Below are 25,298 nucleotides of genomic sequence, written 5' to 3'. Positions count from 1 at the left end.
GCGCTTGTAGTCCCAGCTACTCGGGAGGCTGAGGCAGGAGAATGGCGTAAACCCGGAAGGCGCAGCTTGCAGTGAGCTGAGATCCGGCCACTGCACTCCAGCCTGAGCTACAGAGCAAGACTCTGTCTCAAAAAAAAAAAAAAAGTCGGGAAACACCAGATGCTGGAGAGGATGTGGAGAAATTTAGGAACACTTTTACACCGTTGGTGGGAGTGTAAATTAGTTCAACCATTGTGGAAGACAGTGTGGCAATTCCTCAAGGATCTAGAACCAGAAATACCATTTGACCCAGCAATCCCATTACTGGGCATATATCCAAAGGATTATAAATCATTCTACTATAAAGACACATGTACACACGTATGTTTATTGTGGCACTGTTCACAATAGCAAAAACATGGAACCAACCCAAATGTCCATCAATGATAAGACTGGATAAAGAAAATGTAGCACATATACATCATGGAATACAATGCAACCATAAAAAAGATGAGTTCATGTCCTTTGCAGGGACATGGATGAAGCTGGAAACCATCATTCTCAGCAAACTAATACAAGAACAGAAAACCAAACACTGCATGTTCTCACTCATAAGTGGGAGTTGAACAATGAGAACACATGGACACAGGGAGGGGAACACCACACACTGGGGCCTGTCAGGGGGTGGGGAGGAAGGGGAGGGATAGCATTAGGAGAAATACCTAATGTAGATGATGGGCTGATGTGCACAGGAAACCACCACGGCACGCGTACACCTATGTAACAAAACTGCACGTTCTGCACGTGTATCCCAGAGCTTAAAGTATAATTTTTAAAAAGTAATAATAATGCTAGAAATAAAAACGAGCACAGGACTGGGATTAACTGCTGTTCTATGTGATCCTTATGGTGTGGAGGGTATGTGTAGGCTCTGAACCCAAGCTGCCTGAGTTTGGGTCCTGGGTCTAACTTTTATCGGCATTGTGACCTTTTACTTGGCTTTGGTTTCCTCATCATTTAAAAAAAAAAATTTTTTTTAATAGAAATGGGGGCCTTGCTATGTTGACTAGGCTGGTCTAAACTCCTGGTCTCAAGCAATCCTCCCATCTTGGTCTCCCAAAGTGCTAGGATTGCCGGATGTGAGCCACTGTGCTGAGCCTGGTTTCCTCATCTTAAATCGAATGCAGTGACTCTGCTTAGTACAGCGACTGATGTTGGAAGAACTTAATAAACTGAGATTAATTTTCTCTTTCCTTATGAGTCAATAAACACTAATCTAAGCAGTCCAGAGCCAAATCTTATTGAGTTAAAGAATGTGCATGGCATTGCCCTGATGAAGTTTAAAATCTACTCTGAGGAACTAAGGAAGCACTGTTTTTTCATGGAAAAGTCCAATAGAGTTGTTAATAACATGCTAGAATGTGAAATTAAACAGATTGCAAGAACTAGAGGGTGCTAAGGAGGAAGTGATTAGTGAGTGGGAGAAGTGGACCACAAAATGGGCCTTTAAAGAGTAAAAGTTGGCCAGCATGGCAGCTCACGACTATAATGCCACCACTTTGGAAGGCCTAGGTGAGATGATCACTTGCGCCTAGGAGTTCAAGGAGCTCAAGACCAGCCTGGGCAATATGGCAAGACCTCCCTCTAAAAAAAATTTTTATACTATCTAGCATGGTGGCACACAACTATAGCCCCAGCCACTTTGGAAGCTGAGGCAGGAGGATCGCTTGAGCCCAGAAGGTCGAGGCTGCAGTGAGCTGTGATTGTGCCCCTGCATTCCAGCTTGGGTGATAGAGTGAGACCCTGTCTCAAAAATAATAATAGGCAGGGTGCAGTGGCTCACACCTGTAATCCCAGCACTTTGGGAGGCTGAGGCAGGCGGATCACTTAAGGTCAGGAGTTCAAGACCAGCCTGACCAATGTGGTGAAACCCCGTCTCTACTAAAAATACAAAAATTAGCCAGGACTGGTGGCGGGCGCCTGTAATTCCAGCTACTCAGGAGGCTGAGGCAGGAGAATCGCTTGAACCCAGCGGGGTGGAAGTTGCAATGAGCTGAGATTGCATCACTTCACTCCAGCCTGGGTGAAAGAGCAAGATTCTGCCTTAAAAAATAATAATAATAAAATAATAAAAGTTAAACCAGCAAATGACAACACTACTCCCAGAAGGGGAATAGCACGAGTGAAAATAAAGACTGGCATAAGCAGCCTGATACTGAGGGCAGGGGATAAGTGCCCAGGGCAAATAAGACAGTCATAGAAGGTTTCTACTGAGAAGTGTTGGGAACAGTTGCCCCACACTGTGGGTTGAGTAAATGAATCTGATTTGACAGGCAATAAGGAACTCTCATAGGTTCTTATACAAGGAAGTGATGGGATTTGGGGGTGTGCGATGACGGGAGTATTTAGGAGACCTGGAAAGAACGAACAAGGACTAATCTGAGGGTGACAGTGGAACTGGAGAAGAAGGAACACATTCGAGAGGTTCTACAAATCAAGGGTTGGCAGGATTTCAGGCAGAGGAAAGAACAGAATGTAGCCCTGAAGGAACAGGATAGCAGGGGAAGCCTACCAGGGTTTCCACACAGCCATAAAGCTGAAGTCCCACGGTGAGACTGAATGGGGAAGAGAGGCATCAAGAAAAGAAAATCACTCCGTTAAGGAGAAAAGGAAGAATAGATGGACTTACGTACTCAACAGCAATCTGTTTTCCTATAAACTCTACTCATTGGTCTTGGTTCTACTAATTGGAACTGCATGAAACAAATCTTTGTCCTTTTCCTTCTTGATAATCCTGCACATATTTAAAGACGCTGCATTCCCCACATAAAGTCATCTCCTGTGGTTTAAATCCCATGGTTCAACCACTTATAGCTGTGTGACCTCGGGTAAGTTTTGGTTTCCTTATCTGTATAAGGGGGTGGTAAATAACACTATCCCCCAATGTGAGACTGCTGTGAGGACTAAATGATAGGATGTGCAATTGGTTGGCACAGTTCCAGGCACAGAGTAAATAATCCATGTTTACTATTATGGTTGTGGTCATCGCTGATGTCATCAGCAAACTCCTCCAGTCCCTTCAACTGTTCCTCACATGATACCGTTTCAAATCTCTTCTAGGATACTCAGTTACTTGAAGTGAGTGTTTCCTTGTCTGGATCCCATTTAAAGTCTGGAACCCAGCACTCAGCCAAAGGTAGTATTGCTTGAGGACAGAGAGATGTTCCAAGTAACACTTCAGCCTAAAATGACATTAGCGGTTTGGTGGCCACATCACAGTGGTGGGTGTCTCTAATCTTTTCCTGCATGTGCACTAAGGCAGATTTTCCCATCCAGGTTGGGCCTTTGCTCATTCCTCCTAAATTCCACGGTGCTGCATTTGGCAAAGAATTCCTGCCCATCAGATGTTTTTGGATCTTGATTCAGTCATCCAGCAAAATTGTTCTTCCTAGTTTCCTGCTACATATTATTAAAGACTGTAATTACATTTTTTTTTGCAATGATTTTTCATTTACCAAAAATAATTTCAGAAATTATTTCTTTTTTTTTTTTTTTTTTTTTTTTTGAGAGGGAGTCTGAGTCTGGCTCTGTGGCCCAGGCTGGGGTGCAGTGGCCGGATCTCAGCTCACTGCAAGCTCCGCCTCCCGGGTTTACGCCATTCTCCTGCCTCAGCCTCCCGAGTAGCTGGGACTACAGGCGCCTGCCACCTCGCCCGGCTAGTTTTTTTGTATTTTTTAGTGGAGACGGGGTTTCACCATGTTAGCCAGGCTGGTCTCGATCTCCTGACCTCGTGATCCGCCCGTCTCGACCTCCCAAAGTGCTGGGATTACAGGCTTGAGCCACCGCGCCCGGCCCAGAAATTATTTCTTAAAGTTCCTCTGTGAAATTCTTCGTAGAGGCAGATCGGCACTGTTTTGTTCATTAGGATATCTTAATCGACAAATAACAAAAACCTAATTTTAATGGATTTAAACAATAAGTGGAACTTATTGACTCACATAACCCGAATGTGGACAGGTAGGGTGGGTTTTAGGCATGGTGCAATCAGACCTTTGGCCGCATCTTTCTACGATTCTCTTAGCCCTGCCTTTTCCTCAGTTCCAGCTGTAACCAGGGTGGAGTTCTGATGAAAGCAAAATGGGTAGAGCATTCCCAGGCCTCTCTTCCTCAGCCTACATGTTTAAGAGCAATAGCAAAGTCTTCTCTTGCAATCAGTGAGGAGGGTCCTACATTTCAGTCTGAACAGCCAGAACCAATCTGTGGCTATGGCAATGCTATACATGGACTGACTTGAGTTACCACTGCCCATCCATGAGTCAATCATGTGGAAAATATCTACTTCTGGACCACATGCACCCCAAAGAAACCCAAGTATATTTCTTTAAAAATACTATAAAATTAGCCAGGGATGGTGGCTCATGCCTGTAACCACAGCACTTTGGGAGGCTGAGGTGGGCGAATCATTGGAGGTCAGGAGTTCAAGACCAGCCTAGCCAACATGGCGAAACCACATCTCTACTAAAAATACAAAGATTAGCTGGGTGTGGTGGCGTGCACCTGTAATCCCAGCTACTCGGGAGGCTGAGGCAGGAGAATCGCTTGAGCCTGGGAGGCGGACGTTGCAGTGAGCCAAGATTGCATCACTGCACTCTAGCCTGGGCAACAGAGTGAGACTCTGTTTCAAAAAAAAAAAAAAAAAAAAAAAAACTAAAAAATTCAGATTTTGCTGTAATTCTGACAGTTCTTCTAATTATTATGACTAAAGTTCTTTAGTCAGAGGTTAGCAAGCTTTTTCCCTAAAGAGCTAGATAATATATGCTGCATACTTTGTGGGCCAAGTGGGAAAATCCAGGTACTACGTGGCTACATTCACAACCATTTAAAACGTAATGATTTTAAAAAGTATATAAACCATTCTTAGCTCAAGGGCTGTAAAAAAGAAAAACAAAACAAACAAACAAAAACCAGATGGATGGCCAGATTTCACTCCTGGGCTGTAGTTTGTCTGTTTGTTTGTTTGTTTGTTTGTTTTGAGACAGTCTTGCTCTGTCACCCAGGCTATAGTGCAGTGGTGTGATCTCTGCTCACTGCAACCTCTACCTCCCAGGCTCAAGTGATTCTCCTGCCATAGCCTCCCAAGTAGTTGGGATTACACGCATGTGCCACCACACCTGGCTAATTTTTGGATTTTTAGTAGAGATGGGGTTTTACCATGTTGGCCAAGTGGGTCTCGAACTCCCAACCACAGGTGATTGGTCCACCTTGGCCTCCCAATGTGCTGGGATTACAGGCGTGAGCCACCAGACCTGGCTGGCTGTAGTTTGTTTATTCCTACTTTAGAGGAATAAACAAATATTAAGAAGTAGATTAAATAGAAGGATTTGGAATGTTTAAAAAGTCAATAAATTTATTTCCACTTTGGAAAAAACGACATGCAAGGAAATTGTAAAGGATGCTTATGGGCAAGAGAAAATTTAGCAACTTTTGAACTAAACTTATCCTTGCCATAAGAAAAAGACACTTCATTTTTCAAACTAGATTCAAGTTGTGTAGGTTCAAGGTAGTAAATGTTTTAGGCTTTGTGGCCACACAGTTTCTGTCATAAGTACTCAACTCTTGCTGGAAGATGGCCATGGACAATAGGTGAATGATGAGTGTGGTTGTGTTCCAATACAGTTGTATTTATAAAAACAGGTAATGGGCTGGATTTAGCTCATGGGCCTTAGTTTGCTGATCCTGCTTTATAGTCTCTTCAATACTTCGACTGCAATTTGGTAATACCAACGGAGGGGTGGACAACGGAGGGAGGGTCCCCTCAGCATGTTTCAGAGCCTAAAGCACCAGATATACAGTTTCCAGACAGATTATCACTTTTTCTTTTCTTTTTTTGTGTGTGATGGAGTCTCACTCTGTCACCCAGGCTGGAGTGCAGGGGTGCGATCTCAGCTTACTGCAACCTCTGCCTCCTGGGTTCAAGCAATTCTCTGCCTCAGCCTCCCAAGTAGCTGGGACTACACCCAGCTAATTTTTTGCATTTTTGGTAGAAATGGGGTTTCACCATTTGGACAGGCTGGTCTTGAATTCCTAACCTCGGCCTCCCAAAGTGCTGAGATCACAGGTGTGAGTCACTGCATCCAGTCAGATTATCACTTTTTCTTAATTACTAAACTTAAACACTCTACTTAAACAGCTATACAGAAACACTTGAAATTAAAGGACATGATTTTAAAGGGATGTCTGTAAGATCAAAATTTTAAGAAAGTCCACCAAGGTACTTAATAGTGTTGGCTTGGGCACAAGACTAAAATACACACACACACACAAACACACACACACACACACCTTGGCACCTTTTTCAATAATCACTAACTGGTTATTACTAAAGTTCTATATATATATACACGATTAGATATATTGCTTTGTCACTATCCACGTTAGCTTAACTTAGTTAACCTTAAATTCCCTTAGCTTAAGAGTAAAGGCTCATGGTTTCATACTCCCCTTAACATTCAAAGCCCCACAGTTTCAAGGCACTGCATGTGAAAAGCCCTTGTAACTTGTCAGTGCTGCATCTGGGAGGACTTCGTTCAGTACAGGGAGCAGTGGCTGTGACTGGCCTCTTCTGCAGCATGCTACTGTGGTAACCAGTGCAATGCAGGGTTCCATCTCTTCTTTCCACTCTGAATGCCCTGGTGCCATGCTCCCCTCACTTTACGCTAGAACTGCTGCAACCGCTTCCCAATGGCTTCCTTTGTCCCAGGCTCTCCTCTCCCCATTCGTCCTTCACATAACTGACAGCGAAAGTCACCTCTCAGCGGTGCACCTTTATTTAAACAATGGACCCACATGCCTGGGAGTGGCATTGAAGGCCATCTGTCGTGTGTCCCTAACTTCCCTTCCAGACACGCTGCTCAGCACTATGGCTTGCAGCCTCAGGATGCCTCCTGCCACTGCCACATCAAATCCCACCTCTGGCTTATGCTCCTCCTTTAGCCAAGAACACAGTGCTCCATCCCTCATAAAAATCAACCTTCAAAATGTACCTCCAAATCCCAACTACTCTAGGAATTTTCCCTTGATCCTCAAGTCAGAATTAGCTGCTCTGACCTCTAAACTCTCAGGATACCTTCTTTCAGTTCCCCTTTCATTCCTCCAGCATTCGAGTTCATCTTTGAACAGTGCTTCGAGACCTCGTGTGCGCATTCAAAGCACTTGGAGATCTTATAAAAATGCAGATTCTAATTTGGTAAGTCTGGGGACCAATGTTCTGCATTTCTAACAGGCTCTCAGAGGATGCTGATGCTGCTGGTCCAGGGAACATACTTGAGAAGCAAGGCCTGACATGCTGGTAAGCTCCTCAGGGACAGGGTCAACTCCTCTACCAAACCCTCAGCACAGGGCATTGCTTACCAAGAAATGCTTATCGGACAGAAACAAGAAGGGCCTCTACAAAATCAGGCCAATGTCTTGTCTTTTCCAAATGGAAAGTTTCTCAGCCACATTGCTCTTAATTTCTTAAAAGAATAATGACTTCATTGTTTTTGAAAAAAAAATTATATATTTATTATTTTTAAAGGCCAGGCAATATAATAAAGTACAAAGAAGATTTTAAAAAAATTATCCAGGATCCCATCACCCAGAAATAAACATCATAATATGTGGTCAACATCATTCCAGATATATTTCTGCATATGTTCAAAGGAAAAGATAGAAGAATGAAAGAACAGAAGGACAGGAGGGAGGGCAGGCAAATGTATACATATAAACGGTATCATACCATACATGATATTGTAGTGAAAAAGCATTAAGTATAAATTTTGCTTGAACTTAACAGAGAAACAGAAATTGAGGTGAAACTGAAGGAACTGTAGAACTTCAGATGAATGGGTCTTCACAAAGAAATAATAGTTTCTAAAAGATCTCTCTAAAGTTAAGAAAAAAGTAATGAAAAACATTAGGATGCTGAAATCATTATTTTTTCAAGTATATATTTCAATTTCAGACTTTAGCTACTGACAAATCTATTCCCCATTATGAAAATAAAGAAATCAGTACTCACACTTCCTCCCAAGTACTGGTTTTGGTTATTTATATTACTACCACATAGTCAAGGTTTCTTTTCCATAACCAGAGTTGTTTAGTTTTAATCCAATACAAAAACAAAATCATTACTGTACTCACCATGAATGCTTTTACCATAGCTTCTTCATTTCTAGGTTTTGAATTTTGACTCATCATTTTGTTGTCTACAAGTTTTCTGGAAAGTGCATGAGTAGTATATTCCCTCATTTCATTCATATTGAAAGTGTCTATCTGTTGCCTCTGTACAATTTGACTGGCAATACAATTCTTCAGTTACCCCTTATTATACTCAGGACTTCATAGACATTACTGCCTTCTGGCACTGAGTGATTCTTTAAGAAAACCAGGGGCCAGCCTGCCGCCTTCTCCTTTTATGTGACTTGTTTGTTCAGCGAGGAAGGCCATAGGAAACTTTCTTCATTTGCCCGCCCAATCAACAATTATTCACTGAGTGTGTACTATGTACTGGGTAGTGTTCTAGTGCTGAGCACTGGTGGAAATGTCTTAGTGTGGATTATTCCATATCAAATTTTCTTAGAATACCATGTGTCCATTTGAGCTTCAGATTTAAGTATTTGTTCCAGAAAGTTTTCCTCTATTATGTCTTAATATTTTTCTTCTTTCTGCTCTGATCTCTTCTATTCTTCATGAGTTGTTGTGAATATTAAATGACTTAATATATGTAAAGCACTTAGAAAAGTGTCTGACAATTCACAGTAAGATAGTGTTAGCAGCGGAAGTGAAGGAAGAGAATTTTCTTCTTCAGGAAAACAAGTTTCATTCTTCCGTATCTATCTCAACAATCATTTTCATAGCTTTATTATTATTCATTTCTTTTTGTATAATTTCTTCTAGCCTGTCCACCATGTCCTATTGTATTTTCAGCTGTTTTATTCTAATTTTTTATTCCCAATGTGGCTTTCCTCTTGATACATTTTTCTTTCATTTCTTTTTTGCATACTGTAAGCTTATTTTTCATCTCCTTATGTGGGCTCATAATCTATAATTTAAATTCTTAAAACCTAAAGAACAGTGTTTTCTTTCTTTCTTTTTTTTTTTTTTTTTTTTGAGATGGAGTCTCACTCTGTCACCCAGGCTGTAGTGCAGTGGCGTGATCTCGGCTCACTGCAAGCTTTGCCTCCAGGGTTCACACCATTCTCCTGCCTCAACCTCCCAAGTAGCTGGGACTACAGGTGCCCATCACTATGCCTGGCTAATTTTTTTGTATTTTTGGTAGAGACGGGGTTTCACTGTATTAGCCAGGATGGTCTCGATTTCCTGACCTCATGATCCACCCACCTCGGCCTCCCAAAGTGTTGGGATTACAGGTGTGAGCCACCACACCTGGACCTTTTTTTTTTTTTTAAGAGAATGATCACGTTATCTATAATTTCTCTGAGACTATGGAAAATTGTTTGTTTTTGGAGGGTAATACCTTCTGTGATCTGCTTCCTTCATTTGTCTTTTGCTATGTTCCTTATACATCTAAGCTTGAGTCCCACGCTGATTCCTGTCTTAATAGTATTTATCTTTAAACAGAGCCATTTATTTATTGACACTGAATAAGATCCATAGAAAGCGCGAACGACGGTATTCTGTAGCTTAAACTGTAGTTCGTTTTCTTAAACTTGCAATCACCAAATCCATTACCTTTGCTGACCTGGGAGTGTATGTTCCCTTGGTTTGTGTGGAGCAGGTCGCTGTGATGCACAGAAAAGCCCTTTCACATGCTGGGCTCCTTAAATTCTAATGTATCAAGCCCCTCCCCTCAAACACACACACACACACACACACACACACACACACAAACTAGCTGGCTCACATGTAACCAGGAGTGTCTGTCATCCTCAGCTCCATCCTCCCCCTCAATTCATGATCTGGATCTTGAATGGAGTCCTTACACAGGGCATACTCCCTGCTCCCACAGCCTGCCCACATCGTTAGATCTCATCTCTTTAATTAAATATTGAGTACACCTTTCTAAATTAAGAGATTCACTTTTAGTGAAATCTGTTTCTTGCTCAAGGTCTGAGAAGGTTATGTGTCTACTTTCAAATTACCCCTTGTTATCATCTAGATTTCTTAGGGTCTGGAAGGCTAACTAGATTCTTATGAATGCAATGGTCCAAGTGACAAAACCTAATCTAAAGTATCACAAACTCTCCCGAAAGGAAGGAAGGAAGGAAGGAAGGAAGGAAGGAAGGAAGGAAGGAAGGAAGGAAGGAAGGAAGGAAGGAAGGAAGGAAGGAAGGAAGGAAGGAAGGAAGGAAGGAAGGGAGGGAGGGAGGGAGAAGAGAGAGAGAAGACAAGAAAGAAGAAAGAAAAAGAAAGAGAAAGAAAGAAGAGAGAGAGAGAGAGAGAGAGAGAAGAGAGAGAGAGAGAGAGAGAGAGAGAGAGAGAGAGAGAGAGAGAGAGAGAAAGAGAGAAAGAGAGAAAGAGAGAAAGAGAGAAAGAAAGAAAGAAAGAAAGAAAGAAAGAAAGAAAGAAAGAAAGAAAGAAAGAAAGAAAGAAAGAAAGAAAGAAAGAAAGAAAAGCAAGCAAGAAAGCCAGCCAGCCAGCCCCGGTGACTCATGCCTGTAATCCCAGCACTTTGGGAGGCTGACGTGGGCAGATCACAAGGTCAGGAGATCAAGACCATCCTGGCCAACATGGTGAAACCTCATCTCTACTAAAAATACAAAACTTAGCTTGGCGTGGTGGTGCATGCCTGTAATCCCATCTACTCAGCAGGCTGAGGCAAGAGAATCGCTTGAACCAGGGAGGCAGAGGTTGCAGTGAGCCAAGATCGTGCCACTGCACGCCATCCTGGCAAAAGAGCTAGACTCCGTAAAAAAAAAAAAAAAAAAAAGAAGGAAGGAAGGAAGGAGAGAGAAGAAAAGAAAAAGAAAGGAAGGAAGGAGAGAGAAAAAGGAACATATTGGCTCACAAAACAGCATTCTACAATGTTGATGTGGTGACTTCAGGCACAGCTGGATCTAGAGGTTTATATATCATCCTTGAACTTGATCATTATATTCATTCTTTGTTTTTTTTTTTTTGTTTATATACCACTTCCCTCTCAGAACCTCTCTCCATAAGGCTGTGGAAAGGCCACTGTCAGCTCCAAGACCACATCATCTTTATAGTTTGTGAACTTGGAGAAAGAGCACTTTCCCCAAAGGCCTTGGTGAAAGTCCCATGGAGGAATGCAACCAGCCTGGCTTGGATCATGTGCCCATCTCTGAATCAACGGCTGTAGCTGGGGTTGGAACTCTCATTAGCCAGCCCTGGGCCACACAACCATCCCTGGGAGAGACACAGGGAAGACAGGGCTAGCCTTTCTCCAAATATGGATTGAGCAGGATTTATTACACAATGCAAGAAGGCCTGTTTGTCAGGCAGACCAACAAACATCAAGCTCATACTGCAGTGTAAAGTTTGCTTCATGTTGTGTAGTTCAGGGTCGTAGCCATTTTTTTGTTTCATTGATGAAATTTACTTCTCTGTTTTTCATTCTTTGCTGCTTTCATTGAATTACTAGAGAATGCCTTTGTGCCTTTAACCAGAAGCCCTCTTTTCTTATTTTTTATTCCAACAATACTAAGAGCACTTGATAGTTTATTAGTAAGGCTTTCAAGCCTTAGTCATCATTCCACAACCTACAGTGAGGGCTAGAAGGAGATGGCCATAAAAGAGCAGAGTTATTTCCATTTTATACATTAGAAAACTGAGCCCCTGAAAGTGTTAACAGACTTGCCACATACCGCTAAATCAAGTGGCTGAAAGAGAATCAAACCTAAGTTCAGAGATTCTGGCTCCTCAGGAAGAGTCCCTGACTCTCCACAACAGTTGGCTGCTCTTGGGCTTTCCTCCTAAAGATCACATTTCCAAAAACATGACAGTTTGAACATTTACACAGAAAGCCTTAAAAGATTTTTAAAGCAGGTAAAGAGATTCATCTGCTTTGAAAGAGATTCCAAGGATGGATGGATGGATGGATGGATGGATGGATGGATGGATGGATGGATGGATAGATGGGTAGATGGGTAGGTGGATAGGTGAATGAATAGACAGGTGAATGGATAAATGGGTGGATGGATAGGGTGATGGGTGAATGGGTGCATGGATAGGTGAATGGGTGAATGAATGGGTAGATGGGTATATGGATGTATGAATGGACGGATGGATGAATGGATGGGTGGATAGGTGGATGGATGGGTGGATAGGTGGATGGATGGGTGAATGGGTGGATGGATGTGGAGATATATGGATGGGTGAATGGGTAGATAGATGGATGGGTGGATAGGTGGATGGATGGGTGAATGGGTTGGATAGATGGGTAAATATATAGATGAGTGGATGGATGGATGGATGGATGGATGGATGGATGGATGGATGGATAGATAGATGGATAGATGGATGAATGATGGATGGGTGGGTAGGTAGACGGATGGATGGGTGGATGGGTGGGCAGATGAGTGGATGAGTAGATGGGTGAATGGGTGGATGGATAGGTGGATGGGTGGATGAATGGGTGTGTGGGTGAATGTATGGGTAGATATGTCAGTGGGTGGATGGGTGGACGAATGGATGGCGCATACACACATTTAGTTAATGGCGGCTGCATTACTTTCAATCCATATAGTAATACAAAGCAAGTGATGGTGAAGTATTGCTGAGGAGCAAGTCTGCCAGACCTTAAATGAATCCCTAAATGGGCATATGGAGACTGTTATAACTGGCACAAGGTTTGAGGATGGCATTCCATACGTGCTTGAGAGTGTGTTCTCTTTTGTAAAGTTAAATAGTCCTCTAAAATATTGTTTACAATGATACTTTGCTTAGCAAATCCTTTTTCCACTATAACCAGCATAAAGTTGAACTCCAGTCCATCCCATATCTGAATTATCCATATTTTAAATGAGAGTATACAATTACTGCAGTTTCATGGAAATAAAATGCTCCTTCCTCTCCCAGCCAGACAAACACACACCACCCAGGTGGCCACTCTCACACTGGACAAGCCTGCAAGGTCCCCACACTAGGAGTGTGTCCTCACCCACTCTGTCCCCTTTCCACAGTCTACTTACACACTCCTCAGCCCTCCCTGCTCCTGCCAGCCCAGCTCACTGACAAGAGTCTTCATTTTCACTTTATGGTCTAAAGATGAAAAAATGTTAATTGAGGGTAGGGCTCTAGCATCAAAACTGGGAAGAGTCCATTGCATAGCAAAGATTGTTTCTTGGAATTAGTCACTTAAATGTTTACAAGAAACAATTATCAAATGTCCCAGACTGATTCACTAATGTCATTAATGAAAGAATTGCTAAGAGTTTCCATTTTCTGGTTTGTTTTAATCCTACTATATAAACTTTTTTCTTTTTTGGCACCACTCCAACAAAATTCCACCCAATGATTAAAGGAGGTAAAGATTCATAAAACAAAAATGTTACTGTACTGAAAATTAACCTTGCCAGGGTACATTGCAAACCAAACTTAGACGCAATCCTTATATGATACAAAAGCCATCCTAACAAAACACAAAGAAAACAATTAGCGCTGTTGCCAACGCCTCATAATTTTGGACAGTGAGGAAGAAGTGCTAACTGATTTGTCTTTTGCTGTTTGTGGGATAAAACATGTAACTGAAAATGCCCCTGAAGTTCCAGAATGAGGAAGACTTAATGAACTCTGGCTTTCCAGATTATTCTGCCACATCTGAAGGTTTGCAAATAAACAAATTAAATAGCTCTTGTCTGGTTTTTCTAGTCAACTTTCATTACTGTAAGGATGGATGCAGCAAGATAAATGTTTCCTTTTTACTTAAATACTGAAAGAAACACAAGTTTTCCTGCTGCCTTTTATGTTTAAGCTCTGAGGTCCACAGCCTATTCTTATTCACCAACTGGAAACAATTTGTCTGCAATGGCCAGTTTGATGTTTTCTACTCAACTCCCAAAGTCCCAATTTGAAGTCGCTCTCTTCCACTTAAGGAGACATTTCATTTTTCCTTTAATTTAAAAAAATGTTCTGAATGCAAAACGACATTACAAGGACTACTAGGTTGCTTAATATAAATTCCATGTGTGTGACACTCTTCAGGCTGTGTCAGCAGACAAGGTCGGTTCAGCTAAACAAGCTGCCAGGCAGCCACTTGGGGGAAAAGTTTTGAGCATGCTACATGTGTCCAAGCCAAAATCAGACTCGAAATCTAACGTGAGGGTAAGAAATACTTGATCTTAAAATGGCCCATGGAATTTAATCTTGTTAAGACTGGGCAGTTATCCATGATGACCCAATGGAAAGTCCTAGAAAAAAATATCTTAAACTGAGTGACCTGTCCAGTTCAAGACGTTCTGCCTCTCTTAGCATCATTACTGGCTGGGACTGGAAAACAGAGCCTGTTCTCTCCACTCTTTCCCCCATTCCAACCACCAATTATTCAAGGTTTCTTCAGTAAAACACCAGTCCAAACAGCAAGCATTTCTCCACAGATCGTTAATATGGTAGGAAGATTGATTCTCAAGGAAACCCTATCGAGGAACATGGTATGAAATAAAGTAATTCCCAATCATTCATTTATGAGGGACTAATGGAGGGATCTCACAGATAACTGAAATCTACAGGACTCTTCTGTTTTAGCCATTAGTTTGCAAAATAAATATTTAATCCAAGATCTACTGAAGAATAAAATAAGTGTCCACTCTTGCGGAGTTAAGGACAGTGAACTAACCCAAAGGGAGACAATAGGAGATTCCAGGCCATGCAAGAATCGCAAATAACACACAAATGGAATGATTATCACTCAAGGGATGGCTAGAATAGTCCAACTAAATCTTATTCTGATAGTCCTACAGAAGCAGCACTGTGACAGTCATGAATAAAGGTTTTCTTGAGCATTACATGAGGAATGATATAAAATCAACTCAATTTGGCCATGAGAAGTAGTCTCTCCTATTCATGTACCCTTAACATAAAATTCACTTATATAAAAGAGAAAAAGCAAACCAATCATCTATATAAGATACAGATGAAACTGGTAAATGACATCATTATCCTGACCAGAAAATTAAATAAAAAGAATACTGACCCTCCACTCTTGAGATGAGATGGTAAGGATGTTGTTCCTTTGAACATTTCTTGCTCCTTTATTTCACTGAAGCCTCCATCATAAGTTAGCTGAAGTGGGTGACTCTTTAAGTGGCAAATAGCATTTGATTTTGTTAAATAAATCCCATTTATTTTCACCACAGAGTCCCCCATCATAACTGTTTCTTTGGATTCCACTGTCTTCTTTGCTGCAACATAACCAAGAAAATGTTTTGTTATTCTTATTTTAGGAATCACTACCTTTCAATGTTATTTTTCAATCTAAGAATTTATATGGTTTTAAAGTTATACATTGCTTATAATTAAGTCTGGAATTTTATGGCCAAAGCCTTTCTGAGCATACACAAGACCAGTATCTTAAGCCTAGCACCATCAATTCTGCAGGTAAAAATGTATAGAATCTTATCTCTATCAGCTTAGAGTCTACTTGAAGGCAAACTCTCAACTTCAGGCTTATAAACTACCTAGTCCACAGAAGTAGTCCTGTGTTCCATAACAGTAGCTCTTCCTCCTGAATTTGATCATGCAATTTTTCATTCAAAAAACATTTACTGAGTGGCTCCCCCATATCAAACACTGTCCTACGCACTTGGTGTGCATCAAAACAGATCCCTGATCTCACAGGGCTTACATCCTAATAAACAGAAAACAAGCAATCACCATAATAAATAAGGTATACATGGTGTTATAAGATAATAAGTGCTATGGGAAAAAAGCAAAGTATAAAAGTGGGGAAGGGTTAAGGGGATTGGGAATAGGGTGGGTACAGTAGGGTAGGGAGGACAAATCCTTTCTGGGGTGAGGCATCCAGCCACCAGGGTCAGTATTTTGAGCAGAGAGAGCAGCTGGTACAGAGGCCCCAAGGTAGGCTGAAGTGGGGGACTCTTCAGCACCCACTGTGCCTGGGGTGCTCAAGGAATAGCAGGAATGCAGTGTGCAAGGAGGCGAAGAGGAGGACAGGTGATTAGAGGGGTGAGGGGTGGATTGTGGAGGCCTAGCCTAGTAGACCACTACTCTGCAATGGAAAGGACAGGGCATTGAAACATACCTCTAAAGAGGGATAAGATAGAGTTGCAAGAAGACATCATTTTTGTTTATGACTCCAGATTTTTAGACATATAATAATATAGCACTTCCCTTTTCAGCAAATTGGTATTAGGAATAGCTTATTGTCTATGCTGCCACAAGGCTGTAGTCTGTGAGAAAACATTTTGTTAAAGGGGAAGAGAGTAAATCTCCCATAATACAGTGTGTTGGGGGGTGGGGATGAGTTTCATGTAGAAAACTACCTACTGTTTTGCAAGATTTTTCAAAATGACTCAAGGTTTCCTTTCCTTTTCTGTACTTACTAAGAAACCAACAAACCAATAAAAACTAATAATAACAAAACCACCTATTCTACCCCTCTGACCAAACTCCCTGCTTTCAAAACACTAAATTTTAAAACTGAAAGGAACCTTAGAGATTCTAGGCTTCTTATTTTTTTTTTTCAGATGAGAAAATTGAGAATCCAAAGGTTAAATGACCTAAGGTCACAGGGAGAGCCAGGACCATGGGGTGGGAAGAACACAGGCTTTGGCTCAGACTTGGGTTTGAGTGCAGGCCCCCTTGAGCACCGGCTCTGTGATGTGGACGGTCAATACACACCACCTTCTGTGGTCCCCACCTCTTGGGGATGTGGTGAGATTTAAAATGATGTGGCCTAGTAAAGTGACTTATATGGTGCTAGCACACTCAAAACCTAGAAGTTATTGTCATTATGATGATTGGAACCCAAGAATCCTGACTTCCGGGCTAGGGCTCTCTCCATACCACCACACCACCTTCAATGACTTTACTACTGAATTATGAAGCACACATTCTGTTTCCGATTACCAAGTACTTTTAGCCTATCGTTATCTTTTAGCATTCGTTTTTCTTATTCATTCACTCCCTGAATATTTATGAAGCAGCCACCACTACGTGCCAGGTGCTGTTCACTGCATGGATGAAGCCATGGTGAACAAGTCCTGGCCATCATGGAGCTTCTAGAAGGGGAACCCAACCATACCTATTGGTCGAGGAGCTACACCTGTCTATCTTCAAATCTACTGGAGTAAGCTTGTCAGTTATTACTACAACGAAGAGCTGCCCTGGGGGGCTCACTCTCATTCCTGATGAATGTCCTCGATGAAACTGAGCATGCATAGCTATGGTCTGTATCTTCTTGGTAGATAGTAGAAGCACATTGTATGAATTTTGTAATGGATCATGGGTAAACTTCAAAAGGAAACAGCTCCCAGCAGCCTTACCATGCAGGACCAGTTCAGTTTCACAAATATTTATTTGGTATCTGTTATATACCACACCCTGTTATAGGCTCTTGGGCAACAAATAGAGAAAAACACTTTTCTTAATGACGTTGCTCTGTCTAGTAGGGGAGACAAAGGGGGCAGATGTGTAAAGAGATAAATGAAGCCCAGTGTGGCCCCAGTCAGGTAAGGAGGGGGCAGAGAGAGTGAAGAAAGCTTGAGGGGTTAGGAGTTGGTCAGAGAAAGCTTCACAGAAGAGGTGGGGGCTGAGAAGCATTTTGAATGGTCAATAAGAGGTAAACAGCTTGAAGAAAAGAGAACAAAAGTCTGGAGTGAAAGCCAGCTTCAAGTGTGTATTGCCGGTACAGTCAGGCAGGGCCCCACTTTTAGAAGGGCCCACACTTGTTTTAAGGCTCTGCTGTGGCTATCTTGAAACTCTTAATAATCTTTGAACAAAGGGCCCCACATTTTCATTCAGCATTGGACCCAGCAAATTACACAGCAGGTTCTGCCTGAGGTTTGAAACAGCAGGGTGGGTGTAGGGAACAAAAAGGGGTTCCACCCTGCCGGTGCACCCACCGTGAGGGGGCAGGCCCAGGACAGGCGTGAGCAGGGCCTGGAATGTTGGGCTGGGGCTGGATCACAACACAGCTGTGCACTTGGAGGATCTGGGACTTCATCCCCCGCCACCCCCACCAGAGCTCAGCAAACTACAGCCCCACCAAATCTGCCCCACCTCGTTTTCGTGTAGCCTGCAAATTAAGAACGGTTTTTACATTTTTAAATGGTTAGAAAAAAATCAAAGAAAGAACAATATTTTGTGACAAGTGAAAATTACATGAAATTCAAGTTTCAGTGGCCATAAATTGGCGGATGGCTGCTTCCACACTACAATACAAAACTGAGGAGGTTGAGCAGAGACCATAGGGACCAGGTCTAAAATATTTACTATCTGGCCCTTTACAGAAAAAGTTTGCCAACTTCCATAGTAGGCTAGTGTTTCGCAAATTGTTTTCCCAAAAGACAGATCCCACAGTCCAGCAGGTTTGTGAAATGCTACGTTGAATTAAAATTAAACAGATTTCTTTACCAACACTTTAATACACTCGTGTGCACAGAGACTCTCCAAGAAGATGAGGGGTAGGCAGTGTTTCCCTGACCTATTTGAGCACTGAACCTTTTTCCAAAGAAAAGCTATTAACATTTTGCCAAAAGTGTTCCCTGGAGTTCCCTGGAACTCAGCTTGGCAAACACTTCTGTAGGCACAGCGGGGCCTCTGAAGGGTTTTCAGCAAGAGGATGGTGCAATCTGATCTTTATTTGCTTCCCAACCTCTTGTGCTTTATGGAACACACAGAAAATGATCATTTTTCATGGTCCCCTGGGATAAAGGGATAACGCTGCTGCTCATAGCCATGTCGTGTTGGGAGCTCAGCATCCTTAGGCTCCGCTGGCTGTGCCTCAGGCTGAGGGCCTTGCACCCACCGACCTGCAGACCATCACAGCACCCCAGTGAGCAGAGGGTGGTTTAAAAGTAGCAAAACAGGATGAGGCAAGAGGGATGGAGGCACCACGGCAGTGGTGAGGGAGAATGCAGACTCAAGAGCTAGTCAGGAAGCACATGTAGGGCTTGCTGACGCAGAGTTTGACAGGGATGGCTGAGGAGGTGGTACTGGTCTCAGGCCTCTTGTCTGGCTTGAATAACTGGGGAAGCATTCACAGCAGTGCTGCCTCCAGCCAAAAGCCCTATGTGAACGCAAAGCAGTTATACTGCTGGCCTTGTGGAGATGACTACACAAATCTCTTCCTCTTTCACTCTCTTAAAGCAGGAATTCCAAACCTGCCACCACACCCTGGCCCTGCTTGTGGGGTAGTGTCAGCCACAAATGACTTCACAGCAAATGATGGGATGCCCTCCTTTTCTACAGTCTCAGTTACCCCATAAAGCCTACCTCTTCTAAACAATAGAGAGGATCTGAAATGAAACCCAGGGAGCTCTTATACAAATGACAATGATTCCAAGGCTGGAGAGCTCAAATATTTTTTATAACTTTATAATTGGATGACATGTGCTTTTAAAATAACAACGAGTTTTTGCTGCCAGTACTTCCTGAATGCTGGCCCAGACCTCAGGGATGACCTGAATGGTGACTGCAAACAGGGTGGATAAAAGAGCCACGATGAAAACATGCTTCAGTGCACCTTGAAGGTGTGAAGCTGGCCTCAGTGCTGGGAAATGACAGCTGCACAGGGCATCTCCCAGAGCATGCAGACAACAGTCAGGTACCCCAGGGGGGAAGGAGCTAAGTCACTGGGGAAGCACTGAGGAGGAGGATGGTGGGCAAAGCACTCATCTCTGCAGTCACTTTCACACCAGTGCAAGCAGCAGGGTTTTCTAGTGTGCACTCCCAAAAGTTAAAAATGCATGAAACACATACACAGTATTCAACCTCACAAGCAAGAACACAGAACGAAAAACAAGGTAGGAGTCCTCGCACCAATCCTGCCATCCTGTTCATAAGAAGTGCCCTTCACCTCCAGGTCCCAGTACCCCCCATCTTGGCAAGCCCTTTGCTCCTGCAATTACCAACCCTTTCTGATTTACCTGAGCTGACATGGGACTCTGGGGGTGGAGCTTTTGCAAAGCTCCTCAGGCGATTCTCATGGGCAGCTACAGATGAGAACTGCTGTTGTTGAAAAAACACACGTCATGTTGCCTCTCCCTTTTGTAAACCCTACCTTTTCACTACAAGTAGAATACAGCTGGGTGTGTTTCCCATGTTCCGAGGCCCTGGGCAGTTCTGTGGCCTCAGCTCCCTGCAACTTCCCTTGATCAGCCACTTTCCAGCCACCGGACCTCCGGGTCCTCCACCACCAGCACTTGCTCTCGTACCTGGTCATTGCACTCGCTTTTCATGTGGACACTTGGTCCATGGATTTTTACACAGCTGCCTCCTTCTCATGAGTCACCTTCCTACTCAGCTGTCAGCTCCTCAAAGATACCTTTCAGAGCCACCTGAGCTAATGCAAACTACCCCACCACAGTCACTCTCAAGTCCATTATCTTGTTTATCTTCTTCAGAGCATTCATCAGCACTCAAATTATCTTATTTGTTCTCCTGTTATTGTCTATCTCCTCTCACTAGATTGTAAGCTCTCTGAGGCCAGAACTCTGTTGGCCTAGAATGGTGCCTGGCACTTAGTAGGAGTTCAATAAATATCAGACTGACTGGCAGTGTACGAAAGGAAACAAATTGGGACATCGAGGTAAAGCAAGTTGCCTGATGATATACTTGGTCACAGCATCACAGTGTGAGGCACACACCCTGCACATCCTCATTGTCTTGTCTTTTCTCTTCTCTTCCTTCCTTCCTTCCTCCCTCCCTTGCTCTCTCTTCTTTCTCTTTCTTTTCTTTTTCTTTTTTTCTCTTTTTCTCTTTCCTTTTTTCTTTCCTTTCCTTTCCTCCTTTCTTCCCTCCCTCCCTTCCTTCCTCCTTGCTCCTTCCTTCCTTCCTCTCTCCCTCCCTCCCTCTTTCCCCCCCTCCCCGCTTCCTCCCTTTCTCTCTTTCTCTTTCTTTCTTTCCTTTCTTTCATTCTTTTTCCTCCTTTATTCTACCTCTTCAGCCTCATCAGGGACCAAACAGGCAAGTGAATGGCACAAGCCAGGGACACGGTGACTGCAGACCATATCCTGGCCACAGAATGGGGGTACCACTCAGCTCCAATCATGCCCCATTGTGGCCACATGGAACGGCGACACAGTGTTGCCAGATTTTCTGATTTTTCACAAGGAGTCATAAATCTGGATTCTTCCATGAGATTCTTCTACTTTTTAAATGCTGGAAATGAATTTAAAAAAATACTTGTCCAGGCCGGGCGTGGTGGCTCAAGCCTGAAATCCCAGCACTTTGGGAGGCCGAGACGGGCAGATCACGAGGTCAGGAGATCGAGACCATCCTGGCTAACACGGTGAAACCCCGTCTCTACTAAAAAAAATACAAAAAACTAGCTGGGCGAGGTGGCGGGCGCTTGTAGTCCCAGCTACTTGGGAGGCTGAGGCAGGAGAATGGCAGGAACCCGGGAGGCAGAGCTTGCAGTGAGCTGAGATCCGGCCACTGCACTCCAGCCTGGGCGACAGAGCGAGACCCCGTCTCAAAAAAAAAAAAAAAAAAAAAAAAAAAAAAAAAAAAACTTGTCCATCAAGTACGATGCTCAGGTGGGGGCTGTGATCTTTGGTATGTATCTTCCAGGCTCTCCCCATCTCTCAGTGACTGTAAGCCTATCTCTCTTCATCAAATCTTGTTGATGGAGGGAGAACCAGTTCTGTCAGCTCTTGGTAAAGTGGTTTCCCAACTTTTTTTTGACCACACACAGTCAGAAATCGTTTGTAATATGACCCTGAACACACACTGAAAACCAAAGTAAAGTCTCCTGAAGCAAAACTTACCCCTATTGTGTGTTACGTATTCTGACATTTTCCATTATGTTCTATTCTACTTTATTTTTTAAAAACGCTGGTGGGATCCACTAAATTGATTGTCATCCCACTTCTGGGTCCTTTTCCGCAGTTTGAGAAACCCTTAATATGCCCTGGATGGGGAGTGATTCCAACTGTTGGTGGGACTCCTTGGGCTGTGATCTTTAGCCTCTCTGTTCCCAGGTTTAGGTGCCTGGCAGCATTCTTAGGCAGTAGGAAAAGTCCCATTGGAATTTTGCTTACATGCTCACATGGGATCAGAAGGGTATTTTCAAAGAAATAACCTTAATGAACATAATAAGAATCTTACCATTTTCATTAATTTCTAATAAAATTAACAACTTTTTGAACTCTAATTTAAAAATTATTTATTTCTGATATACGTGAACTATCCACTAGGGAATACTTATCCCAATATTCTTTTTTTTCCTTTTTGTTGAGATGGAGTCTCACTCGTCAACCAGGCTGGGGTGCAGTGGCACGATCTCAGCTCACTGCAACCTCCACCTCCTGGTTTCAAGCAATTCTCCTGCCTCAGCCTCCCGAGTAGCTGGGATTACAGGCACACGCCACCACATCTGGCTAATTTTTGTATTTTTAGTAGAGACAGGGTTTTACCATGTTGTCCAGGCTGGTCTCAAACTCCTGATCTCAGGTGATCTGCCTGCTTTGGCCTCTCAAAGTGCTGGGATTACAGGCATGAGCCACCACGCCCAGCCACTTATCCTAATTTTCTTTTCCTACCAACTGTGATATTTAGGTATTCCTTATAAGCACCCGGAAAAATATATGAACAATGTTTTTTAACCAGCTTTTTCCCAATATTAACTAACTCTTAGTTAACATAAAAATCATCTAGGGTTAGGAAAAATCATATAAAAATAGCTTTTGTGTGCAAATTCAAGAAGCATGCCTGTCCCCAGAGATTATAGGATGTTACATGACCTTACAGTCAGAGGGAGGAAGGGATCTGTCCGGCAGAAGGGCCCCCTGGGAGGCAGCCCTGAATAAGCGAGCCCTGGCACTGCTTATTCTTCTAATCTTCGCAGGGTCCACTGGGGGCTTAGGAAAGGAAAAGCAGGAATCCTCCTCTCTGGTGGGAGATGCTGGAACTTTCGGTTTCTGGAAAGAGATTTTTTAAATAATTGGAATGACTTTCTGTGTCTCAAACAACACTTACCTCAGAGCTAGCCTTCCAGAAGAGCATGAGGCCTATCTGCCTGGCTTCATCTTGGCTTCCTGATTCTACCAGCTCACTGGCCCATCTTACATAATGTGATATATGTAGATATAAAGCATTTTTTAATTGTTTTTCTCAATCATACTGTATTAACTACTCTGTTGTGCTATTAGCATACTTGAGTAAAACAGTTTACACATGCTAGCAACCAATATTATCTGTATAAAAGACTACAAAATTGGCTGGGCGCAGTCGCTCATGCCTGTAATCCCAGCACTTTGGGAGGCCGAGGCAGGTGGATCACCTGAGGTCAGGAGTTCAAGACCAGCCTGACCAATATAGTAAAACTCCGTCTCTACTAAAAATACAAAAATTGGCTGGGCATGGTGGCGCGTGCCTGTAGTCTCAGCTACTCAGTAGGCTGCGGCAGGAGAATCGCTTGAATCCAGGAGTTGGAGGCTGCAGGGAGCCAAGATTGTACCACTGCACTTCAGCCTGGGCGACAGAGCAAACTCCATCTCAAAAAAAAAAAAAGACTACAAAATTACATATAGTGTATTCAACATGCTTTGCAAATGTCTGAGTTCAAGTCAGTTCAGAAAACACTTATTGAGCACCTATATGTACCAAGAATTATGTGGAATATAAGTGGTACATTTATGTATTTTGGATGCCACAAATGTATTTTTTTAATGATATCAAAATTTTTAAACAAGTTAGGTGAAAAAGTCATAAAACATAAAAGCAAGAAGTTGTCTTAGACTTATGATATGAAAGTGTTTTATTTATTTATTTATTTATTTATTTATTTATTTATTTATTTAGAGACGGAGATTCGAAATGGTGCGATCTTGGCTCACTGCAACCTCCGCCTCCTGGGTTCAAAGATTCTCCAGCCTCAGCCTGCTGAGTAGCTGGGATTACAGGAGCTTACCACCACACCCAGGTAATTTTCGTTTTGTTTTTGTTTTTTTTTGAGATGGAGTTTCATTCTTGTTGCTCAGGCTGGAGTGCAATGGCGCAATCTCGGCTCACCGCAACCTCCGCCTCCTGGGTTCAAGCAATTCTCCTGTTTCAGCCTCCCAAGTAGCTTGGATTATAGGCATGCACCAGGATTTAGTAGAGACGATGTTTCACCCTATTAGTCAGACTGGTCGTGAACTCCTGACCTCAGGCAATCCACCCACCTCAGCCTCCCAAAGTGCTGGGGTTACAGGCGTGTGCCACTGCGCCTGGCCGAAAATGTTTTACTTTTTACATCTCAGAAATTGTATGCTGATACTCTCTATTTTTACCCCCTTCTTTTCTTAAGTGTCGATGTTGATACTCTTAGTAGAGGAACATTACTAACAAAATTCTAATTCCTTAAAAACTTTTTTAAAAACACCTGCACCAACTTCTGTGCCACCCAGAACTCCCTCTAATCTGAGTGGCCTCTGACCTGGTGCCCTCATAGGGTGACTAAGCTCCTAGTTTTAGAGTTACCTGGTGCTCTTATCCTTCCTGCCTCCAATATCAGCGCAGTTATTTGCCTATGAAAGAACAACCTTATAGCAGCAAGTGCTTTTAGCTGTAACCAAAAATAATCAAGTTAACATTCCTAAAGTCACTTCCATAATATGCGAATGAGTAACTCACTATCCAATAAGTTAATCAACAAATTTTTGAAACACCCAGTGTGAAATCCAAGTCATATAATTTGGAAAATTGGGTGAAGTCATTTATCACATATGACGCATAATCTCAAACACTTGTTTTCTCACATACACGAATAGAACATAGACATCTATATTAGGGTGTTCCTTCCAAGAAGTTGTTCATTTCAATAATGATGACATTCTTCAAAATTTTTATTTCCTCTTGTCCATTTGTATTTAGGATCAGTTTATAAACCAGACCAAAAAAAATTGTTCTATGATATTAAAGACATATTTTTCTAACACAGCTAGAAAAAAACAGTAAATAAAATAATCATCATAATACGGAAGAAAGCATAAATCACTTTTGGAGACCTGCAGAAGGACCCACTCACTAGTTATGTGAACTTGTGCAGGTCATTTACTTCTCTGAACCCGCCCAGCTATAACACAGAGACAGTTCTTACAGGCCCATTCCCATAAGCACAATTCCTATTATGGAATGTGTTGCTATATGGAACTAATGTGTTCCTATATGGAACTGGCTCAAGAAATGCCAGTTCC

The 25,298-nt window shown here is 42.6% G+C and overlaps 2 protein-coding genes across 7 annotated transcripts in view; both read right to left on the bottom strand.

Annotated features, from left to right (window-relative positions):
• The window catches only part of ARMC2 (armadillo repeat containing 2), a 128,707-nt gene that overhangs the window by 84,407 nt on the left and 19,002 nt on the right, over positions 1-25,298 (bottom strand). For 4 of the 6 annotated variants that reach the window (XM_008007401.3, XM_038001044.2, XM_038001043.2 and 1 more), the window contains 2 exons: positions 22,868-23,039; positions 15,131-15,338 (listed from right to left, as the gene is read on the bottom strand). In XM_008007401.3, coding sequence (XP_008005592.3) covers positions 15,131-15,338; positions 22,868-23,039 — 380 coding nt within the window. The remainder of the gene's footprint in view (positions 1-15,130; positions 15,339-22,867; positions 23,040-25,298) is intronic. The other 2 variants (XM_008007406.3, XM_038001046.2) reach the window with 1 other exon arrangement.
• LOC140713262 (uncharacterized) lies at positions 10,432-12,982 on the bottom strand (the record flags this gene model as incomplete). Its single annotated transcript, XM_073022704.1, is given in 4 exon segments — positions 10,432-12,368; positions 12,370-12,614; positions 12,617-12,802; positions 12,805-12,982. Coding segments are annotated over 4 exon segments (1,026 nt in total), but the record flags the coding sequence as incomplete, so codon positions are not given.

This window comes from Chlorocebus sabaeus, chromosome 13 (genome assembly GCF_047675955.1).
Source record: "Chlorocebus sabaeus isolate Y175 chromosome 13, mChlSab1.0.hap1, whole genome shotgun sequence".
Classification (NCBI taxonomy): domain Eukaryota; kingdom Metazoa; phylum Chordata; class Mammalia; order Primates; family Cercopithecidae; genus Chlorocebus; species Chlorocebus sabaeus.
The sequence above is the reverse complement of the archived record's forward strand: the minus strand, read 5'-3'. Positions and strand labels throughout refer to the sequence as shown.